This window comes from Centroberyx affinis, unplaced genomic scaffold (assembly GCF_046629955.1).
Source record: "Centroberyx affinis isolate AG114_WGS23_722 - 3 ecotype Tasmania unplaced genomic scaffold, CSIRO-AGI_Caff_v1 ptg003223l_1, whole genome shotgun sequence".
NCBI lineage: Eukaryota > Metazoa > Chordata > Actinopteri > Beryciformes > Berycidae > Centroberyx > Centroberyx affinis.
This window is the reverse complement of record NW_027281258.1, coordinates 224,759-252,405: the sequence shown is the minus strand read 5'-3', so window position 1 is coordinate 252,405 and position 27,647 is coordinate 224,759. Positions and strand designations below refer to the sequence as shown.

Sequence of the window (27,647 nt, the reverse complement as noted above, 5' to 3'; positions counted from 1 at the left end):
TCCCTCCCTGCTCCTGCCCGGCGCTGCAGGATGAAAAGAATGCATTAAGCCATAAGGGGTTTGAGAATAGGTTGTAAGTACTGGTGTGTGTGTGTGTGTGTGTGTGTGTGTGTGTGTGTGTGTGTGTGTGCGGGCATGTGTGTGTTGCTGTGCATGCATATATCCGAATGGGCTATGAGTATGTATAATAGGTATATACATGCAAGTGTGTGAGTGCAGGCATATGAGGCTGCGTGTGTGTATGCATGCGTGTGTGTGTGTGTGTGTGTGTGTGTGTGTGTGTGTGTGACAGCAGAGCCTGTGCTGACGGCTTCATTGGGGCCTGCCGCTGCATTGGGGCAGATAGAGTGGTCTCCCGTAGTGATTGCTCTTACAGAGGGGGTCTTTTGTATTCAGCCACCGTATGTGGGGCAGGCAGGCTGGCTGCGGGGCACTCTATTCACAATCCTCAAAGTACAGGACGGGTTTGGTCTTTTCAATTTTGCTTTTTTTTTTCTTTCTTTTTTTGGGAGGGTGGGGGAGGATTTTCCATCAGTCGCTGAAAAGAGACATTAGTGGAGAGGGGGGATTTTTGGAGAGAGAGAGAGAGAGAGGGGCAGTTGCGATGGGGTAAGGTCTTCTTTCACCTGTCCACTGCTTTTAGTGGAGACGGAATTGGGCTTCTTTCAGTGTTTGGGGTGTGTGTCGTTTCAATATGCAAATGCAGCACTGCTCCCCAGCAGTGATCTCACCACCAGTTATTTTCTTTTTCATGAGCTGTAGTTGCATACTAGGCCTCTTTCAGTGACAGTAGGCCATAAAATATACACTGAATGTACAAAATATAAGAGACACTAACTCTTTTCATGTACACTGATGAGGTGAATCCAGGTAAAAGCCGTTATCCCTTATTGGCTTCCCTTATTAAATCTAAACCAATCACTAAATGATTTTGTTTGTTTTTCAGTACCCATCTTTAGTCCATGTATGGATGCAACGGATACACAAGTGTACTGTATGTGTGTGCATGTCGTGTATGTAAATTTGGATGTGTTTGCATGTTTGGAGCACTGGTAAACAACATGGCACTCTTTTAATGAAATCTCCCCAGCCTCTTGGCCAACTGCAGAGAGTTATTTACCCAAGGCTCAAGCTTCAGTCTTAACTCAATCATTCCTGCCCCAGTGATTTTTACCCTAATCAACCCTCATGAGGCTGCGGAGCTGTAGAGATCTTAACTCTCTCTGAACTATAGGCTTGAATCACCAGAGTCAGAGGCTGTGTCCTATAAAAAAAGAGCAGTTCCCTTAATTGCATCCTTGTAAAGTTAGTTTTACAGATTTGAGATGACAAGTATGTGCACAAATACACATAACTACACTACAACACACTTTCACTCTCTGTGGTCTGACTGAGTAAACTTACCTCCAGTTTAAATTTTCCCTTTTTATGTGCTCCATAAAAGAACACAGTAACATTAATCAATATCGCATTGCAAAACATTGCACTTCAGCCTACTTTAAATATTTGGGCCCTCGGCCAGCCTGTCTGTCTGCAGCATGTGCACCGTCCTGCCTACTCCGCTCTGATAAACGTCTGCAGCACAAACTGCCGTCACTTAATGTAATCAGGCCTGGCTGCATTACAACCTTTTGTCGTAGAGTGCATCCTCCTGCTCCATGACAGCAGTAATGAGATAGATTAGCCAATCATCATAAAAACACGGTGCTGTTAATGGATACTGGCCTGGATATTATTTCATGGACATCATCACCTCTTTGTTCCTTTTATTTTTTTTCTTTCAATTTTATTTTTGTCTTTCTTTCTTTTGGTTCTCCATTTTTGCCATTATTTTATCTCCACTTCTGTCCTTTATATAGTTACTTCATTGAATCCTTCTTCTCTGTATCACCCATCCATCTCCCTCCCTTCACTCTCACCATTTCTCTCTCTCCTTTTGTCTATATTTTTGTCTCACTTAATGATTCATGTCTGCTCTGGTACCAAGCCCTTTTTTTAATACCCCTTGTCTGGCCAAGATCTATTAAATCTCCATCTCCTTATTGAGCAACCTGAGTGCTAATTAACCACACAGACAGAGAGCTGTGGCAGACAGGCCTATTCACACAATGCTAATGTAGGGCTAGCACACCGCAGAAGTAAACATGCCACTCATGCTGCCGCTGGCTTTGTGCGGGAGTAACGGGAGATCAGGTGATTAAGGGTCTAAGAGAAGAAAAAGCCTCCATACCGAGCAGACAAAACAAATCCATATCACAGCAGCACCACTACAGAGCAATATGATTACAGTGTATTCTCAGGTGCTGCCATCCTATTTAGAAAACTGTCTGAACTATCTATTTGCATGCCCACTATGTCCTTCAATCCAGGAGATCTTAAGACAAGTAGCAGGAATTTACAGCTGGGGTATGGATCTACCAATATAATAATAAAACAAACAATACAATTACAGAAACTGATAACATGTCACACAATTATTTAAGTGTCATTGTTTCATGACACATCAGATAATAATCTTCATAACTAATAAGCTTTATTTATGTAGCACTTTTCGAAATAATGCTTCACAAACTGTAAGGCCAATAAAGGCAATAAATAGATAAACAATAATACATTAATCAGAAACGGGCTTGCAAGAGAATAATACAGGCAAATACAGAGGGATTTAAATAATGACACTGAGCAATATTTTCCTAAGAAATATGTTCCCTCTGTGCTTCGTAGTTTATCCCAGCTCATCTGGAAGAAAGGACAAAATGTGTTTCTGATTGACTCGTCATGCGACAGTCTAGAATAAACGCGTGCTAATGTATTGATAATAAATGTCTGGGACTGATTTAGGCCTCGAGCTTTTCTGAGAGCTGAAAAACGTTTCGCATTGGGGAGGTGGTCTCCCATCTCACCCACAACCAATTATTGATTTCACCTTCATTTAGATTCAGTGTCTCACAAACCCGAGCGGTGGCTCTAGGGCCCGTTTATTAGAGAGAGCGAGAGAGAGAGAGAGAGAGAGAGAGAGAGAGAGAGAGAGAGAGAGAGAGTGAGTGTGTGTGTGTGTGTGTGTGTGTGTCAGGGTCCAGATCACCTCTGTGTTAATCCAATGCTAACAGGATTAGAAAGTGATCATAGACCCCATAGAGTTTCTGAGACATGCACAGAGGTCAGGGGTCAATGGATAATCTGATTAAAGGTGTGTGTGTGTGTGTGTGCGCGCGCTCAAGCCTTCACACACCTACATGTCCATACGGTACATATAGAATGACACAATATGCAGTCTATCCTACACAGACTGTCCTCATTCCATGTGGTGTTGCAGTTGGCAGGGAAACTGTTGAGCCGTGGCTTCATGCCCGGCGAGCGCCACAGCTGGTCGAGGAGAAACCCCATAATTTCACCCCACTGGACACTGTAGTCTGTGCCGACAGGGAATGTATTGTACAGCACCTCAACACGTGGAGATGGTGATCTGGTCTACTTTTTTTTTTTTTTTTTTTAATCCTAGAGGTATCCATCCATCACAGCGCTAGGTCGAACAATCATGCGGAAAGCCATTACGCTAGCTGGCTGGGCCTGAGTGATTCATTCACTGGCTGATTATTAGCTGCTATAATCCTGCCAGTATGTGGCCCCAGCAGGAAGGCATGAGGGAGGGAGAGAGATGATGATGATGATGATGAGAGAGAGAGAGAGCGGGGGAGGAGGAGACCACCACTCTCTCTGCGATTAGTCTGGCTTGAAGATTTTATTTTCCTCTTTTCTTCCTACCTGCCACCATTCCTGCCGTTCCCTCGCTAAACGGTTATCCTTTACTGTATGACAGCAGCTTATATGCAGCGTGATAAGACGCATGAAGACTTTAATCAAACATTTCCTCGTTTTACATCACAGTTTGTGCCTGCTGTTTGGTTTGTATATCTGAGGGCCTCCAGGTCAGGAACTAGGCATTGCGGGTGTGCCCAAACATCGCACACGTCAACGAGAGCGCTGGCAGAACAATGCCTGAGCAGAAGTGGCACGACTACTTTCCCACACTCAGTCCCACGCCATACGGGCACAAAATATGGGAGGAGAGGAAAAAATCCATAAATGTCCTGATAGCATTTATAAAACTCTGTCACACTGCCTGTGGCCTAGTTGTGAAGGATTTATGTTTAGTTTAGCAGAGGCTCTTCCCTTTCCTGAAGTGTAAGAAATATGACATTCATTTGGCGGTTTTTATGCCAGCTCAGATGCAATTATTTGTTTTTTTTCCATCATTTGAAATGTGTGAACAGTGATAAACTGCTGTTGGATGGTGTTCAACTTATCTGGGCGATGATGACATGAGGGAAAAAACAAGGAAAGAACACTGGCAAGATTTTTGTCTTTTTTTTTATATTACTGAAAATAAAACTGAGACACACAGCGGATGAAACTTATTTTGTATTCAAGGCGCTAACCTACATTTTTTTTCTCTTCTACTCAGTACACTGGATCTATCTTCTCATTGATTAAAAATAGCCCATCCAGCAGCTCCCAGCCTTTTCCCATGGGGGCAGAATGCCCAGCGAGAAGTTTGGTGGAACGGATAGGCCAGTTAACAGACTTACTTTAATTCCATATGCAGAGACTTGCATGAAAATGCAGCAAATTAAACAAAGCTGTCTATTTTGGACATACATAAAGATTTAGGCCCTTTTTTTCGAACTGGTTGCAGCTTATAGATGTGGGTCCACAGCTCCTGTTTTATTTGTTGCTCACAGTTCAATGCAAAATGGATGGAGTTTGTATGTGTGTGGCTATGAGTTTCCCAGGACCGCTGACATGGTGCACTGTACTGTTGTCTCATTACGATGTTTACTGAGCGAATGCTTGTCGAGTTTGCTAAGTAAGTGCATGGATGTTTATCAAGGTAGCTGACTTTCCCACTGTGGTGAATATACACGGCTTGCACAAATATTGCAAAGAACAGGACAAATCTGACTCAGTCTGAAGGTCTCTGGACTGCATTCTAATGAAAATACTAATGCAGTGACTTCAGGTGACCCCAGCAGTTCACATCCCTAGTAACACACAAATGACACTGCATGGACAAAAGTGCAAATGCATGCAATTGCACACACACACACCAAAATCTACTGTATGATCCAAATGGGTAAACACAATGGATTACACAAATTGGGGGAGAGTGGCATACTTCCTACTAGCCAAGAAGCTGTCATTATATATATTCGCACCAATGCTCCAAATAGGCCAAGCAGCGATTTTTAAAACCTCTGATGAAAGAGAATATGGATAATTACTAACATTGCTATATTCCACTTACTACAATATGTGGCATAAGTCCAACTAAATGATATTATCATAATGTATATCATGAATTGAATTCCCATGATCATAAGAACACAGTTCTGAATAGTTACTCCTCATCACTGAAGCCCAGCTGTTTTGGCTTCATCACCAGGCAGCAGACCCAACACTGAACTCATACCTGATTAAGATAAAGTCCCCCACCCCTCCTCCTCCTCTTCCTCCTCCTCCACCACCCCTCCATCCACAGAGCGGAGTAGCCGCGCTCTCGCAGTCTCCCAGTCTCTCCCAGTCTCTCCCAGTCTGTCCAAACAACCAATCGGGAGGAACAGATTTCTTCCGGGGGCTCTCGGCTTCAAAGAGGGTGAAACAGTCTGAGCTAAGCGTCAGGAAGTTGGCTGTCTCGCCTTTGTCAGGCCACCGACTTGCTTTCATGTCCCCAGTAAAGCCAGTTTCCTGATTAGGAGTGCTGCTAAATTCAAAGAGGCCAGGGACTATGCATTGTGCTTTTGCTGGATATGTGCTTTGCACTAAAATAGACCATGGCTTTGACCATGACTTGTAGTATCATTAAATAATGATACCTATTTATACCAATTTATGTTTCTCAGGACAATTAGCAATTCAATATCTTGTCTGATCTCCAATGAAATGAATACATGTTAATTGCATACTCCAGAATACCTTATGATTACCTTATGATTTGGATGATGCTCCAAATTAGAAATTCTAAAATAACCTTGGGTAGAAATTACATATTTGGATTTTGGAAATAGGTGCAATTAGATAGCGACTACATCCTGCATAGTAATTTTGTTAATACACTACTTTCCTGATTGTTGACTGCCTGAGCCACACCAAAAATAGAACTAGACTACGAAAATAGATACAGATGAAAAAATGATGAACCCAATCAGTGAGAGTGCAACTCCGTCATCTATTTTTCAGCAGATTGATTGCCCAGTCCTTATCTCCATCTAAGAGATTGATTGATCACTTCCCATTAGCTGGTCGCACAAAATAGAGGTGATCTGACAACAATGCCACCGCTGCCACCTCAGCTAAAAAGCAGGCCGAACCGACCGCAGCGCTCCCTGAGTGATGATGTCAATAAAAGGTTGTGATGAGCCTTCAGCCTCACCAAGGGACGGCTATGGGAAATCAATGGCTAATAAAACTAATGCTCTGCTCTCCCACGGGGGCAGAAATATGCTAGACGCAGTCAAGTGAAGTACTGGGCTGGGATTTTGGGAGGCAAAACCTCACACCTCATAAAGTTGTGGAATTAATTGAATTTTTATGAGATAAACATGTCAACATACAACAATAGTGTACAACAATAAGTTTGAGGAATTGTTTTTGTCCTTGAAGAATAGCAGTTTGTCAAAACATGTTTAGGAAGCTATCGAGCAGACCGTGGGGTAAACTGCAATATTCAGTATTCTGCGGTATAAAGAAACAGCAGAGTGTGGATGCAATCGGATTGAGAAACACTAGGGACTGAAGTTTGGGGAGTGTAAGCATTCACTCCCCCCTCAACAGCAAATTACCATTTCACACCCCCAGTAACACCCTGAAGACCACCAGGAACCTGATGGAAAAATGGCTGTTATACAGTTGTGTGTTTCCCCTTTATACATCAAGAGAGGAGCCCTTAATATGAAATTTATGGGCATTTGAGAATGGCTCACCCAATAAATAGGGTATATGCCTACAGTATGGTATTATGCCACACAGCATTCACTGTGAGAAACACATTTAAATGAGCCGATGTCAAGGAGCAGTGGATGCTGAGGGTTTTATAGGGTTTCTAAAATACTTGGCTCTCCAAGTATCCAGCTCTTATCAGTGTGGTGGTACTGGTCCGTAGCCAACTTCAACACCCTCCATCCATCCATCCATCCCACCAGTGGAATTTACCCAGGATACCACCTCCGGCATGTTACGAGAAATAAATAACCCGCCAATCAATCTGTCCACAGTCGTCATCTACTGTGGTCTAAGCAGTTAATTACAGTATGTGACTGCGGACGGGTAATTAGGGCAGTTTCCCCGAGTCGTCTGCATCCACAGTGATAAACGTGATGCTTGATTAAAAACTGACTGAGTGCAGTTCTCTGCCTCTCCCCAAACAATACATAAATCACTGTTTTCTGCACTGGCTGGGGATATGATATGATTCAGACTGTCAGAAAGATGTCGCTGTATCTCATCCTGCTGGCCGCAAATACCACACTGTCATTTCTACAGTGTTGTGCTCTTTTTTTCTGATCTTTAATTTAATTCTCTGTTTCCAATTAATTACTATTACCCTCATTTAAAACATGCTACTGTACCAAACTCATTATTTTTTACAGTTGTTATATATAGCTAATTCTGCTGCTGCTGCTATTACTACTACTATTAGGACTACTGCTCCATCATCACCAGTATCAATACATGCGATCACGTGGTTCTTTTAGCACCAGGTGCAATCCATTCCCTCCTGCCTTGCCTCTTTAATTCCTTTCACCTGCTTCCACAATCGATTGCACTGGCCCAGTTGTAGAGAGCTGGTGGTGTTGACACAGTGACCTATAAAAATGTACACCTCCAGCAGCCTAAACTAATCTCTACGGAGGCTCCCCTCCACACTTTAATTAAAATGGAGACTTGAATATTGGGGACAAATACAGTGCCTGGCATTGATTTTATCCATTGGGGATAGATGAATGTTGACGGGCCGTGGAGAGTCACGGCTCACAGATGACTGCCAATGTCCTTTGTTCACTTTTCGCCTCAGTCCAGCTCTGACGAAAGGTTGTAAGCCTCAGAATTTGCATGCACACACGCTCTAATTTCCACACACATGCACAAACACACACGGAGAGCACCAGGTGTGGACACACTGCATCAACAAAAAGGAGAGCCAAGACAGACAGACTGAATGAGAGAAAACACCCTGATCCGATTTATCATTTTCTGAAGTGCTTCCATGACAACTCCATCCCCCCTCTTTTCTCCCTCTCCTGGGCATTGAAGGACCACTACATTCACTGGAATCACCGGTTTGGCAGACTTTGGCCATGTCCAGCTGTGTCTACTCTCCCTTGCCAAGGAAAAAGAAGTTCCTTTTCTCTAGTCTGCACGGGCAGTCTGTTGTGCATCAGACCCTGAACACAGTTCTAATTTGCAGTACCGAACTGCTGTGCTCCCCTGACACTTGTTCCACTATAAAGCAGCACACTGACAAAGAGTAAAGAGTACTTTTGTTTCAGGCCCAGCAGAGGGGGAGACGATGAGTCCATTTTGTCATGCAGGTCTGTCCCATAGAGGCAGAAGTTCTGCTCAAACTTTGGAGTTCCTTTGAGAAACTGGATCACTTTTGATCTGCTGGAGGGTTTATAATGAGGACTGCTCTAATTGCTGATGACAAATCAGGCAGCCAGTGGAGGATCTGAGTACTGTGGCATTGCCAAGGGAACAGCTGGAGAACAAAGCAGCGTTCTGTTTCTGTTCAAAAGCCTTCTGTCCCTGTTCAAAAAAACCCGCTTTTCTGCTCCACCGCAATTGATTTGTAATCCGAGCAGAAATTAAAAAATGCAGCTATTTTGAGAATGAAGTGGATTTAGGCCTATATATGCACAAAAATGGCTGAGCACTGCACTGAAAACAAAACATTCTGCAGCAACTGATTCTTGAGGGGAGAGGCTTCTTTCTGCTTTGAATGGTCAGACACACTTGCAACAGTTGTAAACGCCAAGTATCCCGCATAATAGAGCATACAGCACTGTATCCAATGCAGCACAGGCCCTCTTTTCTTCTGCCGTGACCAGTTGTCACATTCCAGCATTAGTAAGAGTGAAACAGCAGCTATAGAGGGCTATCTCTGGAGCCAGCCCAAACCAAATCTACCCCCTTTTCAAGGACTTGGGCAAATTATCTAAGATCTTTTCAAATCCTGATCTGTGATCTGTTGAACATGGCTGGTACAACGGAACCATTATACACACAGTATTTGACTGAACTCGACTTTCACATTGGAACCAATGAAGTCATCCCAGAAGTGCAAATCCTGCCCATTTGACCCATCACTTAGGTCAAAGCAAAGGGTCAAAGTTAGTAAAGTAGTGCCAATTTACTTTTCATTCAGCTCTAAAACACAAATAGATGAAACAGAATCCTATCAAAGGGCCACATCACAGCGCTAATGATTATAACCTATGAATTATAATGGCGACAGAATCCAGTGTAGTCGATGTCAAATGCACTTCCCCATAGGGGGTTTAATATTATCCGAGTTTGTCAAACTATCAACAGGGGTTCCAAAATATATGGGCCTGTTTTAAATGCTGCAGGAAACTCCATTATAAAACCATAAAACGCATCATATAACATCATAAAAGTACAATATTCCCTTCTGAGATGGACTGGAGGGACAACCAGACATGATGTCATGCTAACATGTCATGACATATGCATAAGGAACTGGGTTACAAGTAGCTGTAGCCAAGTTTTTTTTTTGTTGTTATATATACGTATACATAATATTCAGACTCAACTATACAAAGCACTGATGTAAAGAAACTGGACATATCCTTGCCTCTCCATGTTACAAAGGCTTGTACATATTGACATGATGGTAAGCTCAACTTCTCTGCATCAGAGCAGCTGTGAAACAAAACACAATCAACGTTATTGACCAAACACACTATGAGGCCATCTCACTCGCAAAGAAGACAGTGTGCATCTGTGCGTGTGTGTGTGACAGAGAGGAAGGGTACAGCAGGATTGGTAATTTCACCACCCGGACAACCATCTTTCCTGTGTGCGATAGGGATGTCACATGGTTGCTTGTTTTTTCTGCTGATAACGTTATCAGTGAGTAGGTGCTGGTCATAGCAGGAAAAAACAGTGAGGCCTCTGAGTGTAGATTCAATTGTGTCTGTCAGTTCCCCGCCCGGTAATGGATTGACTGGATGTAGTATCACGGTGATGAGTAAGCCTCGGGGAAAATATCTGTGTGGATTCTGGTGAAATGCGCCCAGTGTGGCGGATGAGCTGGCGCCGTCCCATTTGGTGGTGAACTGTAATCCGCTGACTGTTTACCATGTCTACACAGCAGAGATATGTATCTCCTACAGGATAGTGTATCTGGATGTTTTCCTTTTTCTGTGTGTGAAAGACAAGTCATTGAGGCACGTACTGGTTGGGGCAGATTCACATGAGGAAGAACATTTGATTGCGCTGTATCTGGAACTTCTTTTTAGGCAGGAGGCAACCAAGCAAGACATTGATATAGCCCAAGCTCCCTGCTGTGCATTTCTTATCAAAATGGAAGCAGAAATGCACCACAGAGCCCCTCACACAAACTGGCCATGTTCTTATCAAAAGGTATACATACATAATTCAGTGACCTTCAGTGCAGTGCACCAGATTAAAAGATGAAAATAATAAATTGAAAGGCGAAACTCTATGGAGGAGATAAAACGGTGTGGCAGGATGCCCCCCGAAAATACATAAAAAATAAATCACTGTTGTCATAACCCATCATGAAAACACTATAACCATAGCCTTTCCCATAGCCATTGATCCATGAATATCAAAATGACGGGGTGAAACAAATTACTTTCTGCAGAAAGATAAATAAGGTGGCTGGTTTATCTCAGACTGACTGAGGCGGGAAAACAGCCATTATCAAATGCAGATTCCCCCCATTTATCAAAGCTATGTTCCACAGTGGGTCGCTCGCAGTCACTACTGCCATGTTTATTTAAACAGCGAATCGCCTTATCTCCAGCAGGCTCTGGGTACCTGTGAAACCAGCCACTGATCCCATCACCAGACTGGCTGTGTAGAAATAAGGAGGTCAATTCTGCTCTGTGAGATGGATGAGTGGAGTATTGAACAATGCTTAAAAGGGCAGTGAATCAAAATAGGGAAAATTGGCTTAATTGTTTCCTGACCCTGCCTAGATAATTAAGGAGGACAATTTGTGTGAAGGATGATGGGCTTTAGGGTTGTAAACACAAAATAATGACCTTCCAACCAAGCCAAACCCGAGTGAATTGGCTTTTCGACTGGGCAGAAAATAATCTACCGCAAAACCAAGAACTATAGATGTCACGGTGCAGCAGGAAAAAAACAATCTGCATGCCAACTCAGTGGAGAAGAACAGCAAGATATCCAGATCCCTTCACTTCAAACAAAGCATAATCAATCACAATGGCCAATCCTTTTTATGTTGAGCTATCATAATCACCATCATAATCACCATCCCCGCCCTCCATAAAACAAGTTCCGTCATCACTCCTCCAAATAGCCATCCATTGTGTCACAATGAGACAGTCTCTAAACAACGCAGCTGTACTTCCACACTTCCTCTATCTGTGCTATCTGGTGCACTGTGACAGTTGTGTGGTTCTCCGCTTTTAGAAGCTTATCAAGAGGAAGCAGGAAGGGGAGAAAGGCTATCCCCTTCCACAGAGTAAATCATCTGGATGGGAATGAAATATGAACATATTGCTTCAAGCCATTTATAAATCCAATAAGAGTGAATAGAAATAGGATAGATGACGAAGAAATCAGGCTGTATGTGTATTTGGAAACATTTCAAAACATTTATAAATGAAGACAGCGGCCATTATCACAGTCATGTTCGTGGTATTAAAGTGTGAATTGAGAGATGAAGTAAACCCAACCAGAATCACTCACTACACATTAATGATGGCCTCCTATAGGTCCTGTTTCAGGAAATTCCTTTTGAAAGTCTGTGATATCATGCTACAAAGACATAGAGGGCCCATAAATACCCACTGTAGCACACTTCAGTGACTCCTTCCCTCCTGCTGCATCTACCTAACACTATAACTGCACCCTTGAGTAAAGGTAGCGGGGCGTCATCTGATCTCCCTCGAACCTTAAATCCCTCAAGCCCTCACACCAACTCGCTCAATCTACCCCTCTCAGATTTTTATGAGGTGAGAAGCGCAAACCGATTTTCCCCACACACCGGGCACTCTACAGTTGGCCCTCTCCTGACCCAGAGAGCCTTATGTATATTAGCATATTTTACAAGGGCAAGTTCGACTAGCCATGCGTGGAGATGGAAAGAGTGCGCGACGTGCACAGCTAGGGTTCAGTGCCAAGGTTGCAGAACTAATGAAGCTCTATTGGTTTTGTGAAGCACTTGGCACTCAGCGTTAGAATTATAATTAAAGCGCAGAACATTTTCAGTATCCCATCCTGAGAGGAATGGGAGTTTCATTGCTGCTTGCATGGTACAGTGATTTTTATTTCAGCATATTATCGGCATTTGTCAAAGAAATACAAACAATTTATTTCTCACTTTATCTTCGGGAGGAAATTCTTGCGACTCAGCTAAATGCATGAGGCTAGGAGGAAAAGTTATTGCTTCAGGTGACGATAACAGTGGGAGGCTTAAACTGTTGGTGCAGCACATCTCAAACAGCCATCATGAATATACTTTAGGTCCCTGTCCAAAGTTACATAACGCCACCTACTCTTTCACTTAAGGCATTTGCATTGAAGGTCTTCATTTGTAAAACTTTGAATATGCGTTGGCACAACATTAAGTTCTACCTCCGCACACAGAGCAGCATGACTTACGCCAGCCGTTCCCCATCCGAGATCAAACCCTCTCAGCCACCACCCACAACCTCCCACCGCCTCTAAAACCCCAATGCACAGCTCACAGATCATAAGAACCACAGGGGCGAGAGCAGAGCCGCTTCCATCCGCCCTGTCAACTAATGACAGCTTCAGCATCACCAGCCAAAGGCCGAATGCTGTCAACGCACACGCAAACATGCACACCTACGCAAGCAGGCCGCTTAGGATTCGGGGGAACAAGGTGTCACTGTCTGTTCAGTCAGCACATGCTTTACAATGCTCTTCTCCATCAGACCTGACACTGGCTGTGGAGTAATATGAGTGTTTGTCAAGTGTGGCAAAAAAAAGACGTGTTTGATTTTCTGTTCGGACAGCTGTTCTGGGAAAGGGGCGAAAAAATCCACAGTCACTGAAAGATGATACGCAATGACTATTGATTACAAAAGGTAGAAAGGGGAACTGCAAGGGATTCATGTGAGCCCCGGATTGGTTTTGGTTTTATATTACGCCCCGACTGCTGTGAGGTTGTTGTTTTTTTTTTTAAGAAGTCCACCTTGTAGTTTAAAGAGGGAAAGTAGATACCAGCTTCTAAGTGAAATGTAATACCAGAATAGGGAGCTTTGCTTACAGAGAGAGTTTTAGTACTCCACATAGAAATTCAACCCCCACAGTTATGAATGGTCTCTATTAGGGAAGAGCATGAAGAACACACATGCGGTTAGCCAGATAAAAAGCTTGTAAGACTAGGTTTTCACCACTTTTTCTGCAGTTCTGAGGATTTCACCCATCCATGTGTGTTACATGATAAATGTACGGTTTGGGGATGTGAATCTTGCAGGGCGCTGGCAAATTTGGAAGCCCAGTTGTCCATGGTTACCAGTGTTTTGGGATCCGCATATGGTGTGTATACAGGGAGGGTCGTGGGACTGAGGTTTGGCGGTCGTGTCTTGGCAGACGGGCGGGTCGGCCGTGGCTCACGAAGCAGAGGGCCAGCCAAGGGTTAGCAGTGGCCTAAACCATCCTCATGCATCACTGGCACTCAGTGGGACACGGAGGGACAACCTAAAAATAAACAAGCCCTTCTCATGCCCATGTGCATCTAGGGAAAACATCCCTGGAATCAAGGGTGCTGTGAATATTTACCAGGCATTATATTTATTAAACTGCATCTAGCAGGCTAGCTCTTTGTGGTCTGCATGTAGGGAGCAGAGTATGAGGACACTAAACAGAGAATTGAAGAATTTGCCAAAGCTTTTAGAGGAAACAAATGGTTGCTGTGGCCAGAGTGAAGGGAAGTGGATTTATTTCTGTGTTCTGTTTCAATAAATTGTTAACTGTCCTCCTGGAACATGAAAAGTTACAAAGATTTAGTTCATAAAGGTAGCTATACAAAGAGCTATGAATGAAGATGGCCCAAAATCAAGTCATGACATATTCGCCCACTGAATTATTGAACATGTCAAACAGCAGGGAGACTTATATTGAGTGGGAGGAAACCTTGAGTCTTCAGCACTTTTGAAAAGTTTCAGAACTCAAGTTGGCAAACCTTTGAACCCTACATTATGAGGATTATATTCATTATGTAGATATGTTCATAAAATATTGCTGATAAAAAAGGACTGTCTTGCGTTCGCTCAATCCACACAAGCATGAAGAAGAAGCCATACAAGCTTGAACTGTTTTTCCTGCCACTGAAGGATTCTAAAAGCTGGAGTACAAAAGAGGATTTCAGGCTATAACATTTCCTCTGTCTTCAACACAACTACTGCCCTTTCTTTCCTGATACATTGAATCAGACACTATTATAAATCTGATGAGAAATTCAATTTATTTTAATTTACCCCATTCAATAAACTCAAGCCCTCATTTGTGGCTTTAAAACAGTTTCAAACCCAGAACATCTGTAGAGTTTGCTGACAGTTCCTCAAAGTTGACCACAAAGTGCTTATGAGGGTTAAATCTGCTAGTAATCAAGATGAGATGACTCTCTTTTCTCGCCCTCCTATTGTTTGAATGATGGGCCTAGCTTTCCCCCACTCCCAAATCTAGGGATGCGAGGGACTGCAAACACAAAGACATCAATAGTAATACTCTTTTCATGGGCAATGAATGAAAAACACATGTTAATGCTTAATTCTTAGGCATAGGGCTTTCATGGTAAATCTTAAAACTGGTATATTAAGATGACTATATCCATGGCGACACATCACCAGAAAAGCGCTTTTTCACCAGCAAACCACATATTTCATCGAGCTCTTCTGTTTCTCCTCTAAAACACATAATCCCTGATGTGCCCCAATCTGAAATACCTCTTGCCTCAAAACTATCTCAAATTACTCTTCAAAAACACTTTTTCGTAAACCTTACCAAATTGTTCGTTTTAATTCTGTACTTGTCTTTAGGCAATGTAACTCATTTCCTAAACGCTAACTGTGACAATCCCATCCCTCTTGATAGACACTAGCTTCCTTGGCTCGTCCTTGTTGCTTACTGCTTACTCACTCCATTAGCCTACTTCTTCCCTCAATATTTACCCGCCCCAAGCACATAACTTAAACAGCATCAACACAACTAGGGCACATGTTTTAGATAATTGCTACCAACTATTCTACTGGAGGCACAGAGACTCCTGGCAACGTTTTCCACAGTGGGCCGAAACCCATCACAATGAGCTTTGGGAGTGCCAAGCCATAACAGAAACCATCACTCATCGATATCAAGTACAGCTCTTCAAAGATGATTTTGGGTGTTGCAAAAAGTGGACCTTTTGTAGGAACATAAGTTATTACGTAGCACAAGTATCAAATGTACCAGCTAATTGTTGTTAAGCCATCAACTGTAACATTAGCGACCCTCTTGTGGTTTCCTTAATGTGTGATTCTCTCCCATAACCCCCAAACCTGCATACCTATAGGTGTAAAATGAGGAGTTTGGGGAACATAAAGTGTATCTGTACATTTTAAGCCAAAAGTCCATATGTCATTCTACAATAAAACTAAGTATAGCCAGCAGCAAGGCAGGACTATGGAACAGTGTGAGGAAAACTCATGCTCCCCCCCCCCGCCCTCTTGAGATGGACTGAGTTTACTGCTTTTCTTATCTCAATGGCCGTTGATACAATTACACATTCAACACAACAATGCTCCTTATTAGCAGAGCTTCCTTCCACACTTGCCAGAGACAGATTTATATGTGGGACAGTTGGCAGTCATACGAACAGAAAGAAGGAAATGAGAAATCAGGGGTTTTCTTGGAGTTCGGTTTATTCCATGTCATTGTTTTATGTTGTTGGAGCGCTGCATAGGAAACTGTACAGGGTCATTATTGTTTTTATTTACTATTTTTTCTTATATTTATTGGGGTGCTAGGAGGTTAAACCATGTGTGGTCCATTATCATACATTAAGAAAATTAATTAATACTTCAATCAAAGAACTATGCATGATTTGACCTATGAAGGGCACCTCTGGAAGACGATCCCATATTGATGCATTTATTGGTCAACCTCAAGATAGAGAAGTAACAGATGTTGGAACCAATCTGATTCTGTGATCCTCGCCTTGATTGTGGCACTTCTGTGAGTCACTATGCTGAGCCAGTACTGTGTCACCTCAGTGTTATTTGTGGGGGGGATGTTTAATCATATAAGCCTTTGTTTGGGACGAAGGATGAGGCCACACATTTTCAAACCTCAGTGAGGAGATTTAGCATAGAGTATGGGTCAGAATATCACGGTGCTTATGAAGGAAATGAGTCAGCCAGTAACATCCAAACCGCACCAAACTCCACCCAACCCAACCGAGCCCCCCGCCCAAAGATTAAATTGTTTTCCTCTTCTGAAACAAAGAGGGAAGATGTTTTCATTGCAATCCCCCGAGGAACCGTAATGCATTTGTGAGTTGTGCGGGGAGACGTGACGTGATTGGGGTCACAGATGTTTCAGGATACGCGACTCTGAATACTGAAAGCCACTTAGGATGCATTCCATTACAGGGTGCTCCCTCAACGTGTTTCTTTTTATCTGTTGTGAAGAGTCCTTGCTGCACCTTTAGCGTCCGCTGTAGACCTCTTGTTTAAGACATCCATCACTGGGGTCAATTTGTCAAAAGGTGCTGTTTAAAAACCAATATCATTGAAATGTCGGCGGCATGCAGAGCGTCATTTGTTATCCTGTCAAAAGCCTCGATGATGAGTATTCAAGGGAGAGTTCAGAGTTCACAGCGAATAAATTTTCCAATCTATGACCACGGCCCTGAAGCTATCACTCAGCTGGCAAGATACCTCACTCACAAACACCCATGAAGATACACAGCACTGTGAATAGCCTGTTTAAAATATGACAAAGCTCTCTACCACTCATAACCTAAGAAAATCCCTGACAGATTATGTATGGCTTTAGATTTGGTAAAACTTGAAAAACTTGGGGGGAAAAAAAAAAAGCCTGACTGTAAACCACCAGATCACATCCTAATAAAGCTTGATTTTTCCCCCCTCATCGAAAAATGTCTGGCTCGCGTCCTTTCTCAGCACCAGTAAAACGCAGTCATTTCACACGCAGAGGCTTTTCATTGGGATTACCGCTGGCCGACGGAGCTGTTGGCCAGGCTCTGAGCCGTGCCCAGGAAAAACACTTGACATGATTGAAAAAGCAGAGACTCGCCAGAACATCCCACAAGTCGGAGCCACTGGACACAGAGGCATCATCTGCTGTGCAATCACACAGTCAAGGGTGGTAAGAGCTGCATGTGACAAGCAGAGGTGGAAAGTACATTTACTCAAGTGCTGTGCAAGTACAATTCTGAGGTACTGGCACTTTAGTTTGAGTATTTACATTTTGTGAGACTTTATACCTTAACTCAAGAGGGAAATATTGTACTTTTTACTTCACTACATTTATCTGACGGCTGTAGTTGCTAGTTACTTTGCAGAATAAGGTTTTACATGCAAAACATATGATAACCTCATAAAATATAATGCATTATTCAAGTTTTGCATCTGCATTAATATTTCTAATAATTCTGTTCTTCAGAATGAGTACTTTTACTTTTGATACTTAAGTAATATTTCTATACTTTTACTTAAGTACTCACTTAAGTAAAGGATTTGAGTACTTTTTCCACCACTGGTGACAAGAAACAATCATCTTACTATGAGGTGAGAGGTCAGATAAGATCATCTCAGCTCGGAACAAGGCAGTTCAAAAAGAACAAATCAGGATCCAGCTACAGAAAAACACAACTTTGTCTACAAGCAAGACAGTCTTTTTAGAGTACGTCAAATTAGTGCCAATCTCCTCCACTTCAATCTCTCCCTTGTCCCATAACTCTCCAGTAATTCCCCAGGGGAGCGACAGGGAGCGCAGGACTCTTGACCCCTGAGAAAGGACGCAGTTTGATGAACGAGCAGGGAAGGTCAAACTTCTGATTGGTATTCAACCTCCTACATCTCAGAGCGCTGAACCAAAACGCCAGTGTCTGTCCCCACCGAGTGTAAATTACCACTGTGACGTTGATAGATACACACGGGGGCCGGTTTGGATGCTGAACTTTCACTGCGGGGACGCGGTGGGAGCGTGGGCTGGAAGCGGGGCAGGGCAGCTCCTCTGGTGATCCGTCACCGGAGGGCCGTGTGACAACTTCACTGTGTCACGGTCAGACATACAGACAAGGCTGATGGATGAAGAACTGCTGTACACATTACAGGAGTAGTACAGGCGAGGTGTGATGTAATTGGAGACCGGGGTACGGAGCTCATTTCTAGTACCGTCAGTCTATGTTTCTCTTCTTTCTTTGCCCCTCACCCCCTTCACATACACACATACACCTTGTCTCATTCACACACAATATACAGGGGTCACTGAGTGGTGCTGAAAACTAGGCAGGAGTATTTGACCTTAAAGGGGTGTTTGGAGATACTAGCCAGACAGCAACCAGTCACTGAACTGTGGATGGAATGGAGGCGACCTGTTCACTGTCTGTCGAACAACAGCTCATCCTATTAAACCATAGACAAATGCACTATATACAGAAATGTTATGAGCAGAATACTGATACTTGATAGGACTAATTAATATCAGTTTTGTTAGTTCTGACAGTACTCCATATTCTTCAGCAGCGATGAATTACCTGACTCTGGTTTCTCTTTTTAAAGCCCAGTTACAGTTCAACCAAGGACTGAACATTTGTATGGTAGGCAGTAATCCTACAAGCAGGTATATAGTGGAGGCTAAGCCCACCTAATCTCTGTTTACCCTGCTTTTTATTTGCAAAATAGTTTAGCAATTTTTATAGGCTGAAATGCATCTTAATGATGTAAATTCATAGCAATAAGTAAAGTAATGTAAGGTGCTTTAAGGTGGGCAGAATGCATAAATGAATGATTTTCTGTAAGTTTAATTGATTTTGGTGTGTAATTGCGGTTGTTTGCCTTGTCATGGTTTGCACACCTTTTTATTTACCACTGCCTATAAGTGCAGACACAAGTGGCACAGAGGTTTCCCCCACAATCTCTTCCCAACCACCCACGAAAGCATGATAGTGTTGACATATTTATTCAGCCGCTCGCAAATGCAACTCCCAGTTTAAAAGAGGCTTTATTCCCCCGGGTGTAGCGCAGTGTTATTACAGGCAGGCGCTGATCAGGCATGAGTGCTTCATCAACACAAAAAAGCATTTGAATCACTCGCAGCAGACAGTGGGATCAAGGCTGCTGTTACAACGGAGGAGCGATCAACGTGTTGAACTTTACCTCCTTTGTTGTTATTGTGTACCATGTGGCGGTGTGAACTATTAATGTACACAACAACTGTAGTAATGATATAATGCATTTCTGAAGGATGCTTTACAATTATCGCGGTCCCTATAGGAATGTTATAGGAGATTAACAAATACCATTAATTGCCACTATAAAGTCGCTCTTGAGAAGCAAGGGGGGAATACAAGTTCCTACAGGAATATTATAGGCATATTATAGGAATATTATTGTGATTTTAGCGTTAGTATTTCATTACACCCCCATCCTCCTCTCCCGCTCTCCCTCTCTCTCTGTCTGCCATGGACTGCAGCCTGCAAATAAGCAGTGATTTATTACAGGCTACGGACAAAAGCACATGCAAACAACCGGGGGAGCGCAACGACCCGTCCCCCTCCGTTTCCGTGCGGAGGTAAAAAGGGGAGAAGACAAGTGGAGGAGCGGATGGTGATGTTGGCGCTCTGTTGGGTGAACGTACCTGTCATCGTAGCAGAAATCTGCGTCCAGCGTGTTGAGATAGAGACCCACAGCCGCGGCGGTGCACACCAGCTCCGTGATCATTTCTCACAACGAGACTGGGAAAAGGAACTGGGATAGAAATGACACTAGACTGGATTCGGGTCCAACACAAGTCTCTGTATTGTGCTCTCAATTCGGCCGCTCGGCAACACAGCTTGCCAGACAACGCAGGGCATTTCCCATGACATGCAAAGTGTCTCAAAGTTTGCCATATTCCCTTTAACCCATGTTGGTCACAGACGGATCGGGGGCGTCTGGAGGTAAAGCTATCGCCGTCTCTGCTTTGGAGCCGTGCGCATTTCTCTGTTGCGTTGTCCTCTGTGTGCGCATCTCTCTGCCTTGGCACTGGAGAGAGCAGAGCAGAGCAGAGAGACGCATGTGGTTTTCAGAGAGTCTGGGCATGCGCACTGGGCTCTGCACTGGTGAATTAAGGTGGGGAGTGCTGGAAATAACTGTGATAGTGTTTTTATGCATCGCTGGTCGACTTGAATAAGAATCCGTCATGTCCAGGCATTTTAACTCTAGTCCAATCTAACTAGTCCAATGTGTACAATGGTGTTTATTTGAATTTAACAGCATCAGCAATTTATAGACTGATTCAAGTAAACCAAAATCACTATTCCCATAGGGATTTAAAGTCTGTGGTACTCAACAATGAATAATGTATATTTATGGTATTTCATCTCTTATGGTATTGATATAATATTTATATAGGGACTTACAGCTACACTGTGTCTGTGGTACTGTTTACCTATGGTATCACTATAATATAATTCCTATAATATTCCTATTGGGAACTATAGTGTGTCTGTATTACACAATAGTAAGTTTATATTGACCTTGTGCTTAATGGCATTTTTTTTTTATCTCCTATGTTATCACTATGATATTCCTGTGAAATTCCTGTAGGGACTTTTGCTGTGATATTTGTATAGTAGCTTTCTACAATTAATTATAGGCCTATTTTAATACTTTTTTTTTTAAGGATGCAGTAGGCTGCTCCTTTGAGGTATATATCCCCTGAGGCACTCTTATAAAACACATACTTTATAATTGAGCCCCATAAAAATCCACAAGTTAGTCAGATAATGAATTGCTCGTGTAACATGGGACTCAGACAACTGGTGAATGATCTATGCTTAATATCCAGTATATAATTTGAATGCTGAGATGGCCTGATAAATAGCTGAAATGGGATGGGGCTCCTGTTGTAGGTATTACACAATCCCCCCCCCCCACCAGTTTTGCAAATGAAAAATATTGATTAATTTGCTTTACAACAACCCCCCACTGTCTCTATGGAGAGACACAGAGCGCGAGAGAGATGAAGAAGATAAAGTGAGTGAGCAGGTGATTGATGAACTGGCGCACCTCACCCTATGGCGAGGACGCATATGAGTAGGCGTCTGCTGTTCACACACGCAGGCGTCAGTTTGGAAACGTGCAGCCTGGTCCCGCTGACTACCAGCTGGACCGAAGCCTGTCCCTCAGTTGGGGTTCCGGGAGGATCAATCCACCGAAGAGCAGTGGAGAAAGAAAAACAGATGGTGGGAGAAGGATGTATAGAGAGTGAGGGCATCGCTGGCGAAGGGTGAGAGAGAGAGAGAGGGGCAGGGTTATGGAGCGAGGTGAGGAAGCCATTTGTAACACTGGCATCCACTGACCCTGATTCTGAACAAGACTCGCCCTTGACCCCATGGAACCTGTTGGACTAGTTAAGAAGGCAGGCCGGCCGTGTTGTTTTTGTACCTCAGACTAATGGGGAAGTACTTCCTCTTTCCCAGCATTCCCCAGTGTCTAGAGGTAACAAATGAGAGCCCCTGTTTGGGTGGAAGGTAGAGACCTGGTCCCTTAGACAACTTATCTGCATGGAAACCTCAAAACCCCTTTGTTGCTTTGTCCTTCGTGGTATTCTGTATCTAGGGAAGGTGTTGCACCATGTAACCCACGGCAACGACACCACAAACACAAATGTAATGCACCTTAGAATTTATGCTTTCCTGGGTCATATTGACAATTATACATCACATCTAAGAAAACACACACACACACACACACACACAAAGCCTACAAGACGAACACTGTACCCTCACCTCTGCCCCCGGGGGACAAGGGGTGCTCTGTCTCCCAACCGGCACAAGTGATTAAGGGATTAGCTAAGGCAAAGAAGGGAAAAAAAAATATCCCTGTTGAGAATATAAACAGGCCCGGGGCAAAACAAACACATTACGGGAGGAGCGGTGTTTACTCCTTCTGACTGATTGCCTACGTCCGCATGCGTGGTGGAGCGTAATGAATGTTTTGCCTGCTCTTTAGGTCTAAACAGGCAGCGGTCCTCCAACACAAAGGAAAACATCCTTCTTTTCATTGGAGATGCAGCTCTGAAGGGGCAGCGGTGTGTGGGTGGCAGGGAGGAGGGGTTATGTCAAGTGGACAACTGGGAATAACACATCTGACGGGAATCCAAAGCCACACTGGAGAGACACTCGCGAGGCTGCGTGCGGTGTTTGCCTCTTTCATCTCCACCTTTCAAAACTACATTCTAAATATTTGTCATTTGTCATATTTGATAAATGTATTTCTCTCGCCTCCTCCTTTATTTGGTTTCTTCTGTTTGAGGAAGTGACAATCATTTCAATCTCCTGATTCAAAGCACATGGCTTTTCTCATTTGAAACACATTTTGTTTTGCTCAAAGACAAAGCGAATGTTACTTGCATATTTTACAGTCATTTTGTCCTTAACCAAACTCTCTTTTGAGGCCCTCAGCACGGGCCCGCAAGCCTTAAATCAACATTAGTTGCACACATTCCCCAATAGAGGGCATACACACTAAGCATAGCATCATTATGCATTATCCAATTGTTATTATGCAGAATTTGTTGAGGGCAGTTGTGAGTAAATATCATAATCAATTAATATATCATGTTTTTACACAGATCATGCAACTTAACTGAACAAATCCAAGCCAAGAAAGAAAAGGCGGCACTGTAAAGAACTGGCCAACAGGGTAAGCTTTTATAAATAAATTTCCATTCAGAGTAAAATGCTATTATTTAGAGATTTCCTCTCCCTTTTAAGCCACCCCAAGTGACTAATGGCAATTTCCCTGAGCTATTTACTCCGGAACCACTGCTTCTTCACCCCAGCAGATAAAAATCACACAGGAAACGGATAATCACAGTTAGAGCGACCCGGCTCGGGCCCCACCCTCACACAAATAGCACGCTCGAGGTATTAATATCAACATGAAAGCTCAACAACCTGAAATCGGAAAAAAAAATAAAGGGAACACATCGCACGCCAAATCAAATCCACCCTGGTCTGTGGAACATCCATAAGGGTTTCACCTCCTGATTGTGGTCAGGAAGATCTGAGAAATAACTTTGTGTGGAACAAACAGAGTTGGATGATTGTTTGGGTTTGGCAGTGAATTAAGGATAATGACTGTTTGTTATTTTACATGTATTGTACTAAGTTCTGATGATGAATTGTGGTACCAGGATCAGATCCAAATTCAAATTTTCAGCTATTTTGTTTGTAAAATACAACCCATTATAATACAGCCTACACCATGTGTTTTTGGTATAGAGGCTGAAGCTGCCCCATAGAGAATAAATGGGGAATAGATGCTAAAGGTGACTGGTTATTGCACCCAAGAGGGTTGTTGTGGGGATTCGTTTCCTAACAGCACTACTGTGGAATAAAATCTTTTATTTTTTATTTTTTTGAATTTTATTTAAATTCAAACATTTTGTGCATTTAGAACATCAGTGTCTCATTCAGTCTACGGTGCAGCTCCAGTTTCAACCTGACAACACAGGTTACAGTTGATCTCAAATATTGATTGGATTATCCTAGATGACAGGAATAACACATAAATTCTCAATCTGAGTGGCAGTCTGCTTCAGTTTCCCTCCGTCACATTCATTAAACTGCAGTTTGGGCCAACATACATATTATGACAGGAGGTGTTGTGTCCTGTGTTGGGATGGCAAGAGGCTCAATGCACCTCAAATCACAGCTCACTGAAAATATTTACACATTCAAGATTTATATTCTTCAGACAGGTCATTAAAGTTAAGTACCATGTAAAACATGTCAGTTTAATGAACAAACAAAGCAACTCAGTGGTTCAACTGTGTAACACCACAGTGAGACAGGTGACTAGAGAAATATCCAGGCACTACTTCTTGTTTTCCCATTGCATTGGAGTGAGAAGCTGAGGACACAATAAACATTCTCCATTTTTGGACAGGGAACATCGGAGGGTTCTTCCAGTTAATCAATGAGCGAGTTTAAACTGCAAGCCACACATATGAATGGATGTTCCTTGTTTTCTGTGACTGTTTCTTTCTCTTGTCAGATGGTTTAGATTGCTCTAATTCGATATTAATCTGGACAAACTCCCGACAGAACGGGCAACATTAACGGAAAATGTGAATCGGAGGGACAGACATTGTTGCTGGGAATGTCTGATGACTTTATTTCACAGTGAAGCCAACAGTTGTCCGCATCCAGCGAAGTGTTTCTTGTAGGTGACATTGTTTGAGGCTCAAAGTCAAACATGCACTTGGCTTGACTCGCCTGTTTATCCACACGGACACACACACACACACAACCACAGATACAAGGCTGACAGGTGTGAAACGCATCTCTGTTCGGGTATCGCTTCGAAGAATAAATCTGAAATGACTTGTGATGACAGCGAGTCTAATCTAAAACAAGCAGTGTGTGCCCGGCGCAACGTCCAGCCAATTCCCCTCTTTCTCACAAGCATGGCATCTGGCACGGCGCTGTAGTCTGTTCGTGACTGGAGGGGCATGATGGCAGCCAGGATTACTTCTGTCTATCTTGGCACTCTTCTCTGCGATGGCTTTCAGCCGAGGCCCGTCCTCGAAAAAAAAGTAAAAGAAAAAAACAAATCCTGTTTGCACTCCGGACAGTGAAAACACGACGAAACGATGATTGTGTTCAGATGGAAGTCATCACAAGACCATTAGGTGTGTGTGTGTGTGTGTTTGTGTGTGGGGGAGAGAGAGAGGGAGAGAGAGACAGAGAGAGAGAGAGAGAGAAAGACTATAGTAACTGGAGAGTGTTAAGAGTGGGAGTGTGTGCTTGTGTGTATGAAAGAGAGTGGGAGCAGAAAGTGAGTGGGGGGGAACAGTAGGTGTGTGGGTGTGTGTGTGTGTGTGTGTGTGTGTGCCACGGCTGCTGATCTGTAAATGGCTTTTTCACTGCCACGCTTCCTGTTTGGCTACAGAACTGACATTCAACAAATGATTGCCCAAGCGGACCCTCCTCTCTCTCTCTCGCTCTCCTTTTCCTCACTGGAGTGGATTTCAAATCACGTTGATGCTTGATAAGGCATGCCACTTCCCTTCCAATTCTTACCCATTGAGTATCTAGAGTCCATTAATTAAGACTCTACTTCATTCAGTGCTTTTCCCATTCACAAAAAATAGTGCTCTTTCGGTCCAAAAAAATCCCATTTAGTGACTGAGAATTGATTGTAGACATCAATATTACTGGATAAAGTTTAAGATCCACAAGCTGCAAATTTACTGTTTGAGTTTCTACCCAGAATCCAAACTCTTCATAGCAAGGGTGCTGGAGGAAGGAACCGTGAGATGATTTTCCAAACTAAGGATGACAGCGGTCACAGAACCCGTGTGCCACCCAGCTAAAATGGAAACTGCAGCACATCCAAGCATGAGCGTGAGAAACGGCGTTCAGAGGCGAGGACTGAAGTGTTTGACGCATCCCGCTCTCTTCCTCCCGTTCCTCCTGAAAAGCCAGGAGAGGTGAGGGATGGCCTCGCACGATTCCCCATGCGGACTATTTCCCCACGCAGACTATTTCTGTCCTCCAACTGTATCCCGCCTTCATACACATCCTGAACCGTTTTCCTGTCTACTGTTACATGCAAATTCAGGAAATTGCACTTTACCAGTTGCCTGGATGGCCTTTGCTGATCTTCATTACTCCTCGCGTGTATGTTTGTCTTTGTGTGTTGTAAGTTGGCCCTCTATCATGTCCTTTTTCTTGTCTTCTATGTGGGTATGGGGAAGAGGTTGTGCCAGGCTGTGTGTGTGTGTGTGTGTGTGTGTGTGTGTGTGTGTGTGTGTGCTTGTATATATATATATGCAAACATGCGTGCGAGCATCAAGGACGGGACAGGTCATCAGGACATGACTCACTCAGCCACAACAAAATCCAGCAACATTTATATCCCAAAACAGGCCTCATGCACATCTTGAACTGCTTGGAGTCGCGTCAGTCCGGTTTGGACCACTAGAGCGGGCTGTCAGTGCGATACACGGTGCCGGATCCAAACACGGTCCAGACGCACCAGAGAGCTTCGCCATCTGTCTTGACGGAGGTAAAAATAAAGCTCTGGGACACAGTTTTACCGCGGCGACGTTGACAAACCTATGGATAGCCTACAGATGTGTGGGCCGCCGCAGCTGCAGTGACAAATAATAGCAGCGACGGGCGGCAGATGAGATGGGAGGAAGCGTGGTCTGGCTTTTCTCCGTCCTGCACAGTGCGAAAAGTGTCGTATCGCATTCCCTTTGTTTCAGTCACTAGCATTTGTTCAACATAATGTCTGACAGTTCTGGAATTTCGTTCCTAGATCAAGCTTTAAATATTACTGTTTGCAGTAGCTGGGTGGCATTTGTTTGTGGACAGGAAAATACATTTGTGATCATCCATGTTTATTTACGAGTTGTGATATACATTTGTGAAGCTTGCTTTGTGTATTTATTTTTGAGACAAATCTGACTCCATAGAGACGTAGCCTACTGCAAAATATGACAGAATTAATAGTTATGATTATCAAGGAGATAACCTGAGCCATCTACTTATAGTCTAAAAGATAAGTACCGAATAGTATCTGCATGAATTTTCAATATCCAAATGTCATAAAAATAGGAGCATTTACTTTAGATTATCTTTCAAGCGATGTGTTCATGCCCTGAAAGTGCAGAATTAAATCAAGTAAAAGTCACATTGTTTAAATAGTATATATGGTATATGGCCGTATGGCTTTCTGTGTTAAATGTGGTCATTAATAACTATCTGCCTATAGGCTATAATCTGATGTTTTCAGCTGCTCCCTCGCACCTGACCCCATGTTTTCTGCTTTCTGTCACGTTTATGTGTAATGCCCACTGCCATGATTCATGTCTGCGCTAAAGTCTATAACCTTCGCTTTGAAAGATAGAAGGAGAGAGTGATTTATGAAATGACCAAGGACAGAGCAAAACAGGAGGAAAGATTAAAAAGGGGTCAAGGGCGCCCCTTGCCCCTTCTACCCTTTCCTCTGCTTCCTCTGGTTTGGAAGCCTAGAAATGGGGTTTCCAGACCCGCGCAACCCAGCAGAAGGGATCCGGGTCTCCCCAAATCCCACAATGCCCCTGGCCCCCTGACCAGTCCTTAAAAGCAACTGTTCTCTCAGGAGACACTCGAGAGAATA

At 43.3% G+C, this 27,647-nt stretch overlaps 1 protein-coding gene across 2 annotated transcripts in view; it reads right to left on the bottom strand.

Annotated features, from left to right (window-relative positions):
- tmtc2a (transmembrane O-mannosyltransferase targeting cadherins 2a) overlaps nucleotides 1–20,483 on the bottom strand; it is a 54,238-nt gene extending 33,755 nt beyond the window's left edge. For both annotated transcript variants that reach the window (XM_071538200.1, XM_071538201.1), the window contains exon 1: nucleotides 20,128–20,483. In XM_071538200.1, coding sequence (XP_071394301.1) covers nucleotides 20,128–20,210 — 83 coding nt within the window. In that variant the 5' untranslated portion in view covers nucleotides 20,211–20,483. The remainder of the gene's footprint in view (nucleotides 1–20,127) is intronic.
- Nucleotides 20,484–27,647: the final 7,164 nt, after the last annotated feature.